This window comes from Erigeron canadensis, chromosome 9 (assembly GCF_010389155.1).
Source record: "Erigeron canadensis isolate Cc75 chromosome 9, C_canadensis_v1, whole genome shotgun sequence".
In the NCBI taxonomy this organism is placed as follows: Eukaryota; Viridiplantae; Streptophyta; class Magnoliopsida; order Asterales; family Asteraceae; genus Erigeron; species Erigeron canadensis.
Window position 1 is genome coordinate 23,655,029 of NC_057769.1, and position 17,238 is coordinate 23,672,266.

Consider the following 17,238-nt stretch of genomic DNA (forward strand, 5'->3'; position numbering starts at 1 on the left):
AAAAAAAAATCTTCTTTTGTCACGGGCGAAAACGAGTAATAAACACGTCAGATGTACTAATCATCACCCACAAATTTATTTTATTTAATTAATATTAATAAATTTAATAATTCTTTAAGAAAAAGTCTTACAAGGGCAAATTCGTAATTTCATTACCCTCCACAATTTGCATGATGAGGAAGATAACGCGTCCCTTGAAACAACCACTCGGCCATTTCCTCCATCCCTTCATAAACCTCCCCACTCTTTCCCCTCTTCTCATTTTCCCCATCATCTCCCAACCCATTTCTCTACAAAATAAAATTAATATATACATATTTTCATAATTTGTTATACCTTTTTTTGGAATACAAATCTTGATATCATTTTTTTTATTATTATTATATAAAAGATGGCACAAAGAACAGAAAAAGAAGAAACAGAATTCAAAAGTGTCCCGGAAACAATAACCTTATGTATCAACAACTGTGGTGTTGTAGGGAATCCATCAACAAAAAACATGTGTCAAAATTGTTTCAATACTGTCACGTCAGCATCTCCTTCATCATCATCTGCATCGGTTACGTTGTCGTTACAACAACGTAACCGAAGATCTGGGGGATTAATAAGATCCCCCACAAAGTCAAACGTTAATATTAATGACGATTTGGTGTTGGTTCCCGATGAGACAGCTGGCAGAAGTACGGATACTGTTGATGATGTGGTTAAAAAACCGACAAAAGTTGTCAACAGATGTTCTGGGTGTAGAAAACGTGTCGGTTTGACAGGTTTTAGGTGTCGGTGTGGTGATTTGTATTGTGCCGAACATCGGTATTCAGATCGACATGATTGTAGCTATGATTATAAGACAGCGGGACGTGAAGCTATTGCTAGAGATAATCCGGTTGTTAAAGCGGCTAAAATTGTTAGGATTTGATTTGAAAAAAAAAAGGAAAAGAAAAAGTTATTGTTCTATGTTGATGTTTGGATTTGATCTAGGTGATCACCAGCTCGATTTCTGATTTTTTTTTTTTAAATTTAATATTATATAAAGTATAATTTATTGTGAAAAATGAAATGAATTAATGGAAATTTTAATGTTTGAATTAGTGTTTTTTTATGTTATCTTATTAGGAGATATTATATCATGATTGATGATAAACTCATAATAATTTTTTTTCCTTTTTCCGTTTATAACAAATATAAACATGTTAATAATATGATTATTGTATATATGTTAAAAAATTGTTATAAATTATTAGGTTTGTTTATTGTTTGAATGATTGAATTAGTCTTATTTATAATTGCTTAATTTTGATTTTATAATTAAAAGCATGTTGTCCATGGAGATGGGTGCCAGAAAGAGATAGCAATAGGTGGTGGTGACTCATATGGGCCATATAGAAACTTTTGTACATCGAACCGGACTACACAGGCAGGCTTGTGAGCTGTCCTTGTTGAATTATTGCACATCGGTTAGTAGCGGGTCCTTATTTTTGTGGGGACTATATAGCGGGGTTGGAACCGGTATTTCCTGACTTATATATCTGTTGTCATTCATCATTTTATAATGTACATTATTTTTTAATGTCATTGTATTATATTATATGTATGTGTTGTACTATACGGTTAAGTAGTTCAAGGGTTGGTATGAAACTAGAGTTTACAATGGCTTTTCCAATGGGAAGTGAGTTTCGTTAATGTTCTTTCAAAAAAAATTTAATCAATATATATTAATTAAATAAGGAGCCTCTAGCAAAGTGTTAAAAGCCTTCAAAACAAAAAAAATACACAAGATAAAATTCCAATATCTAGAAACTTACAAAACAACTCATTCTTAAAAATATCTTAAGACTTCTACCTTAAAAAATACAAAAAAAATTGAAAAAATTTCGTGTCAATTACAAATATCCGAGACATGAAAAACACCATTACTCAAGAGACCAACTAAAAAAAATAAAAGGGTTAGAAAGCCAACCCACCCACGATATATTGTTTTTTGGTATCGGTTAGACGGTTATTATTTATTTTACAAAGAATAGTTCATGTATAAAGTATTAAAGGAACACTTTGAATCCAAGACCCATTATCTCTTAATTTTTTTTTCATTGGCCGTATATCACTAGTATAATGGATTAATTGATCAGTTTAATGTATATCATATAAATTTTTTATTCATTACCTAAACTCTTAGCTTAAATAAAATTCGTTTATCATCAAACTTTGTCTTACGTTTTTGGAGTATTAATATTGAAAATCAGAGGAATTAATGATTTGGTTTAATAGCACATGGAATGTGGAGACGGGTTAGTCATCGGCTTACTTTTCTGGCTATCAGTCCATCGAAGCTCATCACACTCGTCACAGCCCTTTGAAAAAGAACCTCATTGCCAGTGGACTATTCTTTTCATTCTTTTCCTATTTATTTAACACGAAAAAATGATGAGTCGGATAAAGTAATATCGTTTTACCGGATAAAGGATAACTATTTGAGTTTGCCCACGCCGGTTTAACTTCTGGCAATGCCCTAAAGGGTTTGCTCCTCATGTGTTAGATGGGTATAACATTGTTAATGTCCCCTTGCATGTGGCAAGATTTAAACCCCAGAAACCACATTGTAGAAAGCCCCCTGATCGCTGAGTTACACCCCAATAACATTTGTCTCCTGTAAGAAAGAAGCATTCGCCTTATCACCTATAAATTACACTATCGCTCTCCCTGTAAGTTTCGTTTTTTGAACCTACCTTAATTTGTATTCTTACTTTGATCTTTATAAAAAATTTTCTTGAATGTTCCCAAAAAAAAAAAAAAAATTACACTATCACATCCGAGTATATTATATACAAGTTTAACTTTTACACAATTAACCTTTATCTTAAGTTCTTAATTACTAGCTAAAACCTGAATCCATTTTAACCAATGAATCTTGGACCCCTCTATGTCACCACCCCAAAACAATAACTTCGCCCGCATAGATTCAAGCTTGTCTTGTATATAAAATAGAAATACGTTCCTTTTACTAAAAATTACATTTAGTTTTAACAGCTAGCTATGATCATTTAAAGTAAACGTTTAATTACTTTAATAAATTCAAAATTTGTGAATTGTGAGAATAATGGAATTACATTATTACTATAGTATGGTACTGGTAGGTAACTACGACAGTTTTAACCACTCTAATTTATAATTGCATAACTGGGACAGATATATACCACCAATGCGTTCACAGCCAAGTGGTATCCCAAGTCCTTCTATGAAGGCTTTGTATGGAGGGGGCAAGGTTTACCCTAATTTAAGTGTCGTGCCTTCGGGCAATGTTCAAAAAAAAAAAAAAAAAAAAAACTGGGACAGATACCTTCACATCCAAAAAAATTTCTTTATCTACATACCACTCGTTCACATTAAGGCATAAGGAAAAAGGCATCTACATAAAGTCTTGGTCTTCCCTTTTACTTTCATTTTAATCTTCAAACAAACAATCTTGTAAGTTTTTCCCCCAAAATATTATTAATGGCTGAAATCGTTGTTAGTGCTGTTGTTACTGTGCTCATTGAGAAGCTACTCACAGCTGAATTGATGAATCTCGCACGATCTGAAGGACTCGAAACTCAGCTGAAGAAACTCAAGCAAAACTTTCTCCTGATTGAAGCTGTGCTTGCTGATTCAGCCCAGAAACAGAACCAGAAGCCTGTTGCATTGTGGCTGATCGAGCTCCAGGATCTGGCTTATGACATAGACGATGTACTCGACGATATGGCTACCGAAGTTCTGAGGCGAAAGTTGAATCATCAAGTGTCACATGATAGCAACCGCGCTAGTTGTAGTAAGTTATCGAAATTTGTCCCAACTTGTTGTACTAATAATTTCAGTCCTCGTAACTTCATGTATGGACGTAAGATTAGTTCTAAGTTAGATGAGGTTAACACTAGATTGGATGAGCTTGTTGAGCAGAAAAATAAGCTAGGTTTGGATTTGAATGTGAAACTTGAAAGATCGGATAAGAATAAATCAGATGTACGATTCCATCAAACTTCATCGGTTAATGAGTCCAAAGTTTTGGGTCGGGGAAACGATAAAGAGGCATTGATTGGGCGGTTGCTTGGGAACGAAGAAGCGAGCAGTAATCAAAAGGTGATCAGCGTTGTGTCGGTTGTTGGTATGGGTGGCCTTGGAAAAACAACTCTCGCCCAACTTTTGTACAACGATAAGAGAGTGAAGGATCACTTTGAACGCATGGCATGGGTTTGTGTTTCCGATGACTTTGATGTGTTCAGTATCAGTAAGCAAATTTATCAAGCTATAGGAGGGGAACACAAAGACTTTGCTAATCTGGATCTGCTATCTGTTGCCCTTAAAGAAAAACTTGCAGGGAAAAGGTTCCTTGTTGTTTTAGACGATGTTTGGAATGAAGATGACAAGAAATGGGATCTTCTTAGAAGTGCTTTTGATATGGGGGCACATGAGAGTAAATTTCTGGTGACCACGCGGAACAAGGAGGTTGCATCAGTGATGGACTGTTTTCAACCTTATATACTAGAGGTTTTATCAGATGATATAGCTCTATCTTTATTTGCTCAATCTGCACTTGATGAGCAAAACTTTGACAAACACCCATTACTTAAATCCGTTGCTCAAGCAATCGTTAAGAAGTGTGATGGGTTGCCCTTGGCTTTGGTAACTCTTGGGAAGGTCTTGAAACGAAAAGAAAGTGATGATGAATGGGAGGCATTGCTGAATAGCGAAATTTGGAACTTAGATGATCAAAGTGGCATTCTTCCGGCTCTCAAGTTAAGCTACTATGACCTCCCTTCGCATCTAAAGCAAGTGTTTGCATATTGCTCCTTATTTCCAAAGGACTATGAGTTTGAAAGGAAGAAACTAGTCCTATTGTGGATGGCACAAGGGTTTGTGTCCCAAACAAAGGGCAAAAATCAACCAATTGAGAGTTTGGGTGACAAGTATTTCGAAGAGTTACTCTCAAGGTCCTTTTTTCAGCCTTTTGGGAAAGATGGATCACGGTATATAATGCACGACTTGATGAATGACTTGGCCACAAGTGTTGCAGTAGAGTTTTTCTTTAGGTTGGATGAGAATATGGAGTTAAACGATAGGAATGAAGCTTATGAAAAGTTTCGTCACTTTTCATTCATAGGTCATCAACGAGTTACAGAGCATAAAATGTTCAAGGAATTACACAAAGCAAGATGCTTGCTAACGTTCTTACCAGTGTCAGTTGGTTGGGAGAAATTTATAACATTGGACAATGTTACTTTAGATTTACTCCCCCACTTAAACTTCCTAAGGGTGTTAAGCTTAACTAAGGGCTCAATAACAGAGGTACCACGTTCCATTGGTAATTTGAAGCATCTAAGGTACCTCAATTTTTCAAATACCGACATCCAAGGAATACCCGAACAAGTGAGCGAATTATATAATCTACAATGCTTGTTGGTTCATGACTGTTATAAGTTATCTAGCTTGCCAGTGAGTTTTGTAAAGCTAATAAACTTGCGACATCTTGACATGACTTATACTCCGTTATTGAACAAGTTGCCTTTGGGGATCGGTGGATTGACGAGTCTACAAACATTATCCAAGGTTATCATAGAAGAAGGTAACGGTTTTAAAATATCTGAGCTTAAGGGCCTCTCAGATCTCCAAGGCGAGCTTTCCATCGAGTGCTTGGAGAAAGTGATACAACCAACAGAAGCAAACGATGCAAAGTTACAACAAAAAACAGGTCTTTATGAACTGAATATGAGATGGAGTGATGATTTCGATGGTTTTCGGGATCCAGCTATTGAATATGAGGTACTTGAAAGGCTAAGGGCTCCCTCGAAGCTGAAAATACTGAGCATTTCATTCTACGGTGGTATGAAATTTCCTGGTTGGGTTGGGAATCCCACATCATCATTTGATCATTTAACAGAGCTTACGTTAACTGGCTGTGAAAACTGCACAGAATTACCAACGCTTGGGCATCTAAGTTCACTTCGGAAGTTGTATTTGAGCAACATGAAAGCGGTGCAGACTGTGGGTATTGAGTTACTAGCACATACTAAACCTTTTCATGGCGATGCATTTCCGTCACTTGAATCCTTGGAAGTTGAGGATATGCAATGTCTGGAGAAATGGTCGACCAGTGGTGGTGACGGTGTCGAGACTCCTCGATCATTTCTTAGACTTCGTGAAATTACAATTAAAAGATGTGCGAAACTTGATAAGGTATCATTTGGATTGGTACCATCACTTGAGAAATTAACTGTAGAAGGATGTCCTGAAGCAGTGTTGAGAGACTTGGTTGGTGGGTCTTCATCAATCCGTACATTGAAGTTGGATGCAATTAATGGGCTGACTCAACTGGACAGAGAAATCTTAAAACATTTTGGGGCAGTTGAAGATCTCACCATCAGGAATTGTGTGGAATTGAGATACTTATGGGAATCGGAATCGGAAGATTGCAGGTATCTTGGGAGTTTACAAGAATTGGGCGTTTATAAGTGTCCAAAGTTGGAATCAATTAATAAGGGAGAGAAAGAGGTGGTTCACGTGGGAAGTAGCATCATTATGGGATCTCTTAGAAAAGTCGCGCTTTGGTATTGTAATGCACTGGAGATTTACTGCTGTCCAAATAGTGTTGAGAGTTTGTGGATACACGGTTGTGATTCAATAACATCATTAAGTTTCTCTAATTTGCAGGAGGAGGAAGAGGACCTCCCATCGTCATCCTCATCCTCTAATTTGAAGTTTCTTAGGATAAGAAATTGCAAGAATTTAAAGTCAATTTCCCAAGAGCATCTGCAAAGTCTCACATCTTTGGAACGGATGAAGATATATGAATGTCCAAGCGTGGATGATTCATTTCCATCATGTGGCTTGTTATGGCCTCCTAATCTGAAGTGTCTAGTAACAGGAAAATTAAAGAAGCCACTGTCAGAGTGGGGGCTTCAAAATTACCCTTCCTCACTTGTTGAATTAGAGTTATTTGGAAGAAATTCAGGAGTGGTTTCATTTGGAATAATAATGGAAGAAAAACAAGATCATAATAATAGGACCAGTTCAGCATGTTTTCTTCTTCCACCATCTCTAACTTCTCTAAAAATCAGGGATTTTGAGGAAGTGGAATCTGTTTCAGAGGTCTTACAACACCTCCCTCACCTTCAACATCTTGAGATTTGGTGGTGCCCTAAGCTTAGAGATGTGCCACAGACAACTTCGTCTCTGAAAGTAAAGTACAAGTTAACATCACGGTATATCATCTCAATCTGTTACATGAATAGTCATTATTAATTTTATAAAATGGTAGTGCAATGGAATTCTGAAGTAAAGTAGTCCACCAGTTGTTCGATGAAATTCCTCAAAGTGACTAACTTGTATTCAGACTCCCTAAATAATCAGTGTTTATTGGAACAAGATCATACGACTAGTTCAATATGTTTTTTTCTTCAAATTTCTATCATTACTCGACTAGTGCTCAATTATGTGCTTTTTTCTATATTTATTTTCTTATTCTTATACATAAGTTTCCGCAAAACTGTGATGATGTTACAAAAATTATTAAATTGGGAGAAATAATCAGTCACCACTAACTAATACATGTGCGATTGATCTTCAAAATTCTTCAATGATCTTCAAAATTCTTCAATGAAACCACAGTTTAAGGTGATGACAGTGATATATTTTGCTACATACATTTTTAATGAAGGTAGTGTGCGTGGATACAAAAGGGCAACCTGGAAGGATTGATCATTGTAGTCCCTTGCTTTTTGAAGGTTTCATGGGCGTCGTCGCTCTCAATGCTGCTACTTTAAGTGGGTTAAACAAGAATCTAACATTTCAAGATCACAAGACTACAAATCTTTGGTCATGGCAGCATGACTCAGACTCAGTGTTCACGTCATTTTGTCGGGTCAGGGTATGTATGCAAATTTTATGTTCCGCTCTTTGTATGTGTTGTAGTTTTTGTTTTTGGTTTGCTGGTCCTAAAGGTATTGGCTTGTTGTTAGCATTCCCATCTTGCAACTTGTAAGATTGGATAGATGGATGCTCTCATCTGTATCGAATGGTCTCCCTATTAATTAGCTGTTATTACTGAATGTTTTGGTTAAAAGTTTTTGAATACAAGTCAAGTTAGTGTCCGTTTATATGTGTAATTGTGTTTTGAAATAGTAAGGTATCCATCTTTATGCTAGTGTGATTTGTACATTACAGCTAAAGTGTATAAATTAAACACATTATATGGTCTGATTGCACATAACCAGTTTTATTCATGGTTTTTTATTTTCACACTATAGTATGAACACAAAGGGTCCAATAATTAACGCAGTTTATGCAAAACATCCTATTTACACTCGAGGGATGAATACATTGAATATTCTGTAGGTGACAAAACAGAAGTTGCTATTGAATATGATGTACTTGAAAGGCTAAGGGCTCCCTCGAAGCTGAAAATACTGAGCATTTTATTTTACGGTGGTATGAAATTTCCTGGTTGGGTTAGGAATCCCACATCATCATTTGATCATTTAACAGAGCTTATGTTAAGAGGCTGTGAAAACTGCACAGAATTACCAACGCTTGGGCATCTAAGTTCACTTCGGAAGTTGTATTTGAGCAACATGAAAGCGGTTCAGACTGTGGGTATTGAGTTACTAGCACATACTAAACCTTTTCATGGAGATGCATTTCCGTCACTTGAATCCTTGGAAGTTGAGGATATGCAATGTCTGGAGAAATGGTCGACCAGTGGTGGTGACGGTGTCGAGACTCCTCGATCATTTCTTAGACTTTGTGTAAGTGTGTTTGGAAATAGTAAGGTGTCCATCTTTATGCTAGTGTGATTTTGTATATTACAGCTAATGTGGATATTTAATTACCCAAAGTAATGATTAAACACATTATATGGTCTGATTGCACATAACCAGTTTTATCTCATTCTTTGTTTTTTTCACACTATAGTATGAACACAAAGGGTCCGAATAATTAACACAGTTTATGCAAAACATCCTCTTTACACTAGAGGGGTGAATACATTGAATATTCTGTAGGTAACAAAACAGAAGTTGCTATATTTGTTATCATGGTAATTTGGCTGATGTATATTAGAAAGAAAAAAGTATACTTCCTAGTTTGGCAGAATCGAGGGTTGCTACATCCATCAAACTGGTTGTACACGATCCCTATCAAACAACGTATGTGCTCAGTAAGCGTGGCACACCCCAAGGGTGGTGCGATACACTTCTGGAACCGAGAATAACAAACCATTTTTAGGTCTATAGGAGCAACGCACCTCCAGTTTTAGTACCAAACATCTACTTCAACTCAAAAAGTTTCCATAACCAAACTATGAAACCCACTCGTATTATTTCTTCCTTAATTGGGTGAAAAAGTCTATTTTACAAGTTTTTTAATCAGCATAACTTGGCACAAAACTTGGGTGTACATAGCAACAACAAAAACATTATTTACCAAGATCAGCTTGAATCCTAAGGGATTCAAGCACTCTCCTTGCCCAACATGCGTTATCTAATTAACAGTATTCCAAAAAACATATGGAGATTGGAGAGGGTAATGCAAGAAATATGTCAGACATAGTAATGTTAGTAGGTGCAACAACTTTGACAACCCATAGCTGGACAATGATCCATATTTTCACGCTAAATGTGAAGACCTTTAGACATAAAAAAGCAGCCATGAAGGAAAAAAGACCTAGTAAATTGAAGATAAATGATAAATCGATTTAATGTAACTACTTAAGGTAAATTATAAAAATCTGTGTGTGTTGAAAAGAAATATAAGCAATGATGGTGGATTCGGAGAACTTGTCACATTGTGAAAGAAGCTATGTTCTTACTGAGGATCGTGTAATCCTTGCCCAATTTGTAAATAACACCGTGTTCAAAAATAAGAGTGCAGGCTCTAAATGAACATTTCGAATAACAAAATTTAAGAAAAGAACGATTGTGCCTGATGTGAATTCGATGTTCCAACCTTCACGGATCAGTGAAACAATTCATCATTATGCATTAAATACAATTTCTTATTAAGACATTTTGATAAAACATAAGATGACTTTTTACTGATCAAAAAGAAACTTTAGGATCTCAAAAGTCAATAGAAACACAAGCAACACAAATGATCTACAAATGTAGCAATATATTGAGAACATAACAAACCTGACATAATTTGGTAAACCGAAAATCCATAACCAAACTTAACCTTTAGTTTGAACTTAATTACATTGAAAAAGTTAGTTAAAACTTAAAAAATGATGACATAAAGAGACAGACTAAAAAGAAATACCAAGTATGTGTGCTATATTATACTAAATAAATAAAAAGAAATGAAAGCACATTAGGTACAGATAAATACGAGTAATACTCTCGAGGAGACGAGGACTTGCCGTTAAAATAAATAAGAGAACTCATGACGACTTGACCAAATAAAAATTATCCCAGACTTTTGAATTTCACGTCACCAAAAAATAACTTAGGAATAACATTAATTGGTTACAAGAATACTCGTATGAAAATCTCAAAGTTATAATATATTGGAGTGGAATTGGAATAATTTTCCAGCTATGATATTATCAAAACCTGAAATTTTTGAATGTAGATTTCATTGGTAGATCAATAAGTCATATAGCTACAGTGGATTGTAGATAGGAAAGAAGCATGAAAATGCCACATGGGATATGGGTAACAAATCTGATAACACATTAACACATGTTTTAGTGATTTTATATGATCATCTAATACATAACTTACGTTTTTTTAATTAGAAAAAAAAAGGAGGTTTTGTAAAGAAGTAGACCCAACACTTTATGCCTGTGAAGCAAATGAAATTAGCTCAATTGATAAATTCTTTTTGTTTTCTTTAAGTGTTCGGTTCACACTCTTTAAAGTGACAATCGATCTGTGGGTATTTTTTTTAAAATACCGATAACGGTTCATGAACCTCTAGCGGGCCGAAGTGTTGTATTTGTTTGTTCCATTGTATTATGGTGAATATTAAAAAAAAAACACGTTTCGCTTGTGGGTTTAACAATTCAGTATTCAATAATACGGTGCGTCTTTCAATAGGTTCTCTATTCTAAGTTGGGCTTACGATAATGGTGGGCCACTCAATCTAGATTATGCTAGGCCGCTAGCACATGAGCCAAATGATTTGTTATCTTTAATTACAATGGGTGGCATGATTATGAATATAATTACAACAACAAACTAATGTGTTCTTATATTTAGCTTCCATAAAACGATTTATAGATAGAAACGATATTTTGGTTTTGTGTAAAGAAACTTGCTCAGTACCGCCTTTCACGGGTTTTGAGCCTTAATATTTCGACGTTGTATGTGGTAGATTAAGATGTAGGCAGACCTTACCTCTACCTAAGTAGAGAGGCTGCTTCCATTTTTTACCAAATGGTAGAAAAGACCTCCAACCTTTGCATGAGATGAGGATCGAACCCATGACTTCAGTCTTTAAAGATCATGATGTTTATCACTGATTTTGTTTTGGTGTATACACGAGAAACATTAAAATAATGAAAGCAAAAAATATTTTGAATTATGTTATCTCAAGAATGAATGTTAATGTCAACTACATTTAATCTATCATTTGCGTATGAAATAGGTGTTATTATTGTACCTTCCACATATAAAAAGAGTACTTCCAAAATGACTCCGATCATTTTAATCTTAATCTTAATCTTATAATAATAATAATAATAATAATAATAATAATAATAATAATAATCTTAATCTTATTTTAATCTTAATCTTATTATTGTACCTTCCCCACGCGCTCAGGATTTTTTATTCACCATCCCTATTGACGGCTTGGGGCAAAGGATGAACCATCGTCAGTTCCATTATGTTATGAGCTATAGGCTTTCAATACCAATGTTTACCGAAGGAAGCATCTGTCCCAGTTAATGTGCATCGAATGGATCAATGGGGAGATCATGCGGTCCACTGTTCTAGTGAAGTGGGTGTAAAGTTCAGGCATAATTTGGTTCGTGATATTCTTGTTGATATATATTCTAAGGCGGGTATTATGGTTTGCAAAGAGGCTCCAATGGGCTTTCTTTCAGAAGATGGGAGAGATCTACGCCCTGCAGATTTGTTACTATTCAATTGGATACAAGGTAAAGATGCATGTTTGGATGTCACATGTATTTCTCCCTTTACTGGTATGGGAACGACTTCCTTTGCACCCGGGATAGCCTTACACAATGCTGTGGAGAAGAAAAAGAGGAAGTATGCATCCAAATGTGAAGATAACGGATACAAGTTCATACCATTTGCTTTCTCTACTTTTAGGGAATTTGATAAGGACGCTTTGGACACACTTTCACGTATTAAGTCTATTTCTAGTAGTCACTCATATAATGCTAGGAGTGGTACTTTTATTTTTCATAGAGTATGTTTTTGTAGTCAAAAAGGAGTGGAAGCACAACTTGTATCTAGACTCCCAACCAACTTCGTGTAAAAACTATTTTATATTGAATGAAACTTAATAATAAAAATAATAATAATAATAATAATAATAATAATATACTATAAAACCGTTGAACTAATAATTTATTGACCAATTAAATCGTTTAATTTTCACTACTACAAATATGATTTTTTGGAACGCCTATTCGGAACGGTTATGTTAAAAAACCGTTCCAATATCATAAATAATGGTATTTAGAATGGTTTTCATAAAAACCGTTCCAAAATTATATCATTTACAACGGTTTTTAAATTAAACGTTCCAAAACCGTTCCAATTTTTTTATTTCGAAACGGTTTTTATTTTAACCGTTCCAAAAAGCAATCCGAGTATGTCCATTTTTATACGCTTTTTAATAAACCGTTTCAAATTTAATTTTCAAATTTGCTGCCAAGTACTCGTATAACGTAAGTGATGCATTATTAGTTAGTTGTTGTTCAGGTTTATCTTCTACAATGTATATTTTATTTAATTAGCATGACATGTTTATCTTAAATATCCACATTCCTATCTTTCACAACAACTCACAATTATCTACATTTATATAATATAATTTATTTATAAGTTAATCTTTAACACCCATATATGTAATATATAAATTAATAAATTAACTATATATTTATATATATATAGGTTTTTTACCCGCACGATGTACGGTAGTTTGGAGTTTGATTTTCTTTTTATTTTGTTTAAAAAGAATCTTGAATGAAGCATTAATATAATAAGTGAATAGGTTATGAATAGTAATTCGCCTGCGTAATAAAACTTATTCATCGTCTTACATGCATTATATGGATAGCTGAATGAGATTTATATTCATCTACCAAAATGTTTAGGTCATAATATTTGATATTATTTAGACCACTTAGTTGACGATTGAGTAGTAGTTTATAAGGATTTTGAATGGAAAAGCTTGTTAACTTGTTAGAAAATGTGAAAATTTTGGAGAACAATAGTTCCTTTTTAAAATTCAAGCTTAAATTTGTTGATCAATGCTTCTTCAACGCAGCAAGTATAATTTCATTAAAAATATGATAGTGTAATAAAATCTTAATATTCTTTTGTTTGAGTATTACCGTATAATCCATTAAGAACATATGTATCATTCCTGTAGATGGTAGATTATAATTATGACTTTTTTTTTTCTTCAATGTTTAAATGGGTATAAGTTGACATAAGTATGTTAGTGTCGGGGCCATATAAAGTTGAAGATAGTTTTGATAGTAATGGAAAAAGAACAATGAATATATGAGAAAATATATACAGGTTCTTTGAATTTATATAGATGTTTGGGATTTTTGCAAGTTAAATATCTTTTTGTTCAAAACAAATATCTTTATATTCTAGGCAAGTTAAATATGAGAGTAAATAGATTAAATGGAGGAGATTTTTACATCAATATTAATATTATATGACTATTATTGTTAGAGACTTGCCAAAAATATTGATATATATAATGTACAACAATGTCCAATATTTTTTCACTTTGTTTTTGTCCGAAGAATTGTTTCTCCTTGTTTATAATTTTATATTTTCTATTTGATTTTTGTTTTATATAATAATATTATCTTTTTATTTTATAATTTATTCTAAATTTTATAGTTAAAATCTTGTAAAAATGTATGAGGATGACACATAGACTATAATCCTACATGGCATTGTTATAAGATAGATTTGAGTTGTAAAAGCTCTAGAATCGTTCAGATTCTTACTGTTTTAATAATTATATAGATATATTCTATTATTGATTTTTTTTTATAAATAATAACTAGTACCTGTACGATGTACAGTAGTTATATTGATTGTATCATAAAAAATTCGAATATGCCTCATACATGATTCTTGAGTATGAAATAAATTATGATTAAAGTAAATCGATGATCAAAACTAAATTATAATAAACACTAATGATAAATATAATATATGTTTAATTAGATTTTTGAATTTATTTTAAAATTTTAGATTCACGTCAAACTCGGAACTTGTAAGCATAGTGGATGATGACAAATAACTTTGAGATTTCAGATCGTAAACTCAAAATTTTAAAGTTTTCATGTTAATAATTAATTATAAGTAATATAAGTATTGCGAGTTGAAGAATTGAGAAAGAAAAATAGACGATTTGTTGATGAGAAAACGATCAATCAAATAAGGTTATGATGTCTTTTGTATTAAGAAGCCAATAGTTAGAGTTTAGTTCTAGCTCTAATAAAGAAACTGAATATATATACAATTAAAAAAAACTAATTTAATAAAATATATAAATTAAAAGGACACGTGTCGATCAATAGTTACGTCACGTTTGAATACCATCTCAATCCTGTTTTAATTTATTGATGGATGTTTGGATATGTTTCATTAATGCATTTGGTCTCTTAAATAATAACTTAACTATATAAACTAAACTAAATTCATGTGTTGCATGGTATATATTTGTTGTTGTAAAAATTATTAAAATAAATAATGCATCTTTAAAATCTAAAATTATAAGACTACAATATTATTACAATGATATATGTAAATGTAAACTTATTTATTAAAGATAGTTACATAATACTAATCAGCATAGTTTTTTTTCTAATAATACCCTAACCAAGCAATCATGTAACAACAAATGAAACTAAAGAATAATGTACATAAAATATAAATCATCAATATAAGGTAAATTTCAATACATAAAGCAAAAAATGTAAGGGTTAATTTTAAAAAATGAATAATTAATTAAATTTGAGTAAAAGATTGAATTTTTATTTAATAACTATAAAGTAAAATAAGATCTTTTTTAAAAATTCAAATGATAAAAAATAACTATATAATTATAAATTCAATGCTAAAATAAATTCGATATATACTCGATATGTAATTATCAATTTATATATAACTTAAATAAGTAAGCGACCAAATTTAATTAAAATTTGAAAGTTTTTATTCATCATATAATCCTTAAATAATAGATTTGATTAAAGTATTTTCTTTAAATAGTATCACAAAATACTAAAAAGATTTAAAAAATAACAAATAAGCAAAAAAAAAAGTAGTTGACACACAAAGATTTAAGCCACACCATATTAAATATAAAAAGATTAAATAAATTAATCATGAATACATATTAAATATAAAGATTTTACATAAATTGATAAGTAATTAAAAAATAGTACAAAGGATTTTTAAATAATCAAAAATCTACAAGACATTAAAAAAATATTACTATAAATATTTGAAAGAAAAACAACTATAAAAAAATTCTACTTATCAATCTAAATAAATGTACCACATAAGTAATTTCATATCAAAAATATGTAAACAACACATATATTAAAATCAACATACTCCAATAAATTATACCATTTGAGCAAATGAATAATCATCATCATCATCGAGCATTTCATTAGACTTAATTTGGGTAACTGGACTTATTCCTTCATCATCATCATCCAAGATTTGAAGATGTGGTCAACTATGTAAAATAAAAAAATACCACTTTTATTTCATTGCTCATTAGATTCCGTTACTTTTTTTTTTTTTCATATCGATTCTTTACTTGTCAAACTATAGGTAGATGAAGTGAGCGCAAATACAAACAAACCTTTGAGAAGAGAAAATGATAGGTAAGTCTTTGGATCTTTCAATTTAAAGCATCTTTACTACATGTTCTTTTAGATGAACCATAAATTGACTTGTTTAAATGATATGTTGTGAAGACTATTACTGAATTACATGATTGGTTGGCTTTTTTTTTTTTTTTTTTTTTTTTTATATCAGGGATCACAAAAAATAAAATGCCTCGTCTTTCAAAGGGGATTCTTGTATTTTGGTAGTAGAACATGAGTTAGATACCAAAGAATCCAAAGGCACTGTTATTTTTTAATATTAACTTTGACTATCTCTCATGGACAATTTAAGGTACAAAATCTTATCGAATCACTGTAAATATCTTTCATTCTTTTGTGAGTATATCACTAAATTTATTGTTGCTGTAAGTAGAATATATTGATGGATTATAGATTTTCTACCTTTGCTTTTGTAGGTTAAGTGATATTTTGTATGACCGAAGAGATGAAAAAGCGTGAAGCACGGCAAGAAAGGAGTTAGAAGATTTAAAAGCAAATAATGTTGAAACGATAGAAATGAAAGCACATATCGTCGCTATGATGAAGTACTTAGTCGATTTGAAACCACCGACTTAAATCTCAAGTCTTATTAAAGTCTTGTTAGTTCAAATTGACCAATTCGTGCTAAGTCTTTATTGTATTTTTATTATAGGTTTATATCTTTAAATGTTCATGTGTAAAAGATTATGGAAGAAATATATATGTTTTCTTTTCCAGAATTATGATACGCGTAGCTTGAGTTTTGATTTATGTACATAATACTAGTATATATATATATATACTAGGTCTTTTACCCGCACGATATGCGGCTATTTAAAAATGTTATTCGTGTTGTTTAGTTATATATGTATTAATAATAACTTTTAACAATTATAACTTGTTTTTTAAGCATAAGAAAGAAATCGTTCATAATGAGATAAAACTAACCAAATAAAAGACATCCAGAAAGCTAAACTTATATTCACAAGTAAAACAGTTAACACAAAATTGAAATGAGATATAATGATAAACATAAAAGATGTTGGGAAAAACCAACCTAATAGATGTTGTTGATGATGAATAACGTATAGGAGAAGAATTAAAGATAAATAAAAAAGGAATTTGCAAATTTCATACGAAATTATTAAAGGAGGAAAATCTGTCTTTTCAAA

At 32.3% G+C, this 17,238-nt stretch overlaps 2 protein-coding genes across 2 annotated transcripts; both read left to right on the forward strand.

The window, feature by feature from the left end:
* Nucleotides 1–275: 275 nt before the first annotated feature.
* Nucleotides 276–1,085, forward strand: LOC122581764 (zinc finger A20 and AN1 domain-containing stress-associated protein 5). The gene has a single exon (XM_043754039.1). The coding sequence runs from the start codon at nt 392–394 to the stop codon at nt 914–916; it is 525 nt and encodes a 174-aa protein (XP_043609974.1). The 5' UTR covers nt 276–391; the 3' UTR covers nt 917–1,085.
* A 2,221-nt stretch (nt 1,086–3,306) lies between these two features.
* LOC122583886 (putative disease resistance RPP13-like protein 1) lies at nt 3,307–14,308 on the forward strand. Its single transcript, XM_043756258.1, has 3 exons — nt 3,307–6,787; nt 6,841–6,848; nt 14,223–14,308. The coding sequence occupies exons 1-3, from the start codon at nt 3,490–3,492 to the stop codon at nt 14,235–14,237; spliced, it is 3,321 nt and encodes a 1,106-aa protein (XP_043612193.1). The 5' UTR covers nt 3,307–3,489; the 3' UTR covers nt 14,238–14,308.
* Nucleotides 14,309–17,238: the final 2,930 nt, after the last annotated feature.

Excerpts from the sequence above, each read along its gene's own strand:
- LOC122583886 (XM_043756258.1), top strand. The coding sequence starts at position 3,490 with ATGGCTGAAATCGTTGTTAGTGCTGTTGTTACTGTGCTCATTGAGAAG.
- LOC122581764 (XM_043754039.1), top strand. The coding sequence starts at position 392 with ATGGCACAAAGAACAGAAAAAGAAGAAACAGAATTCAAAAGTGTCCCG.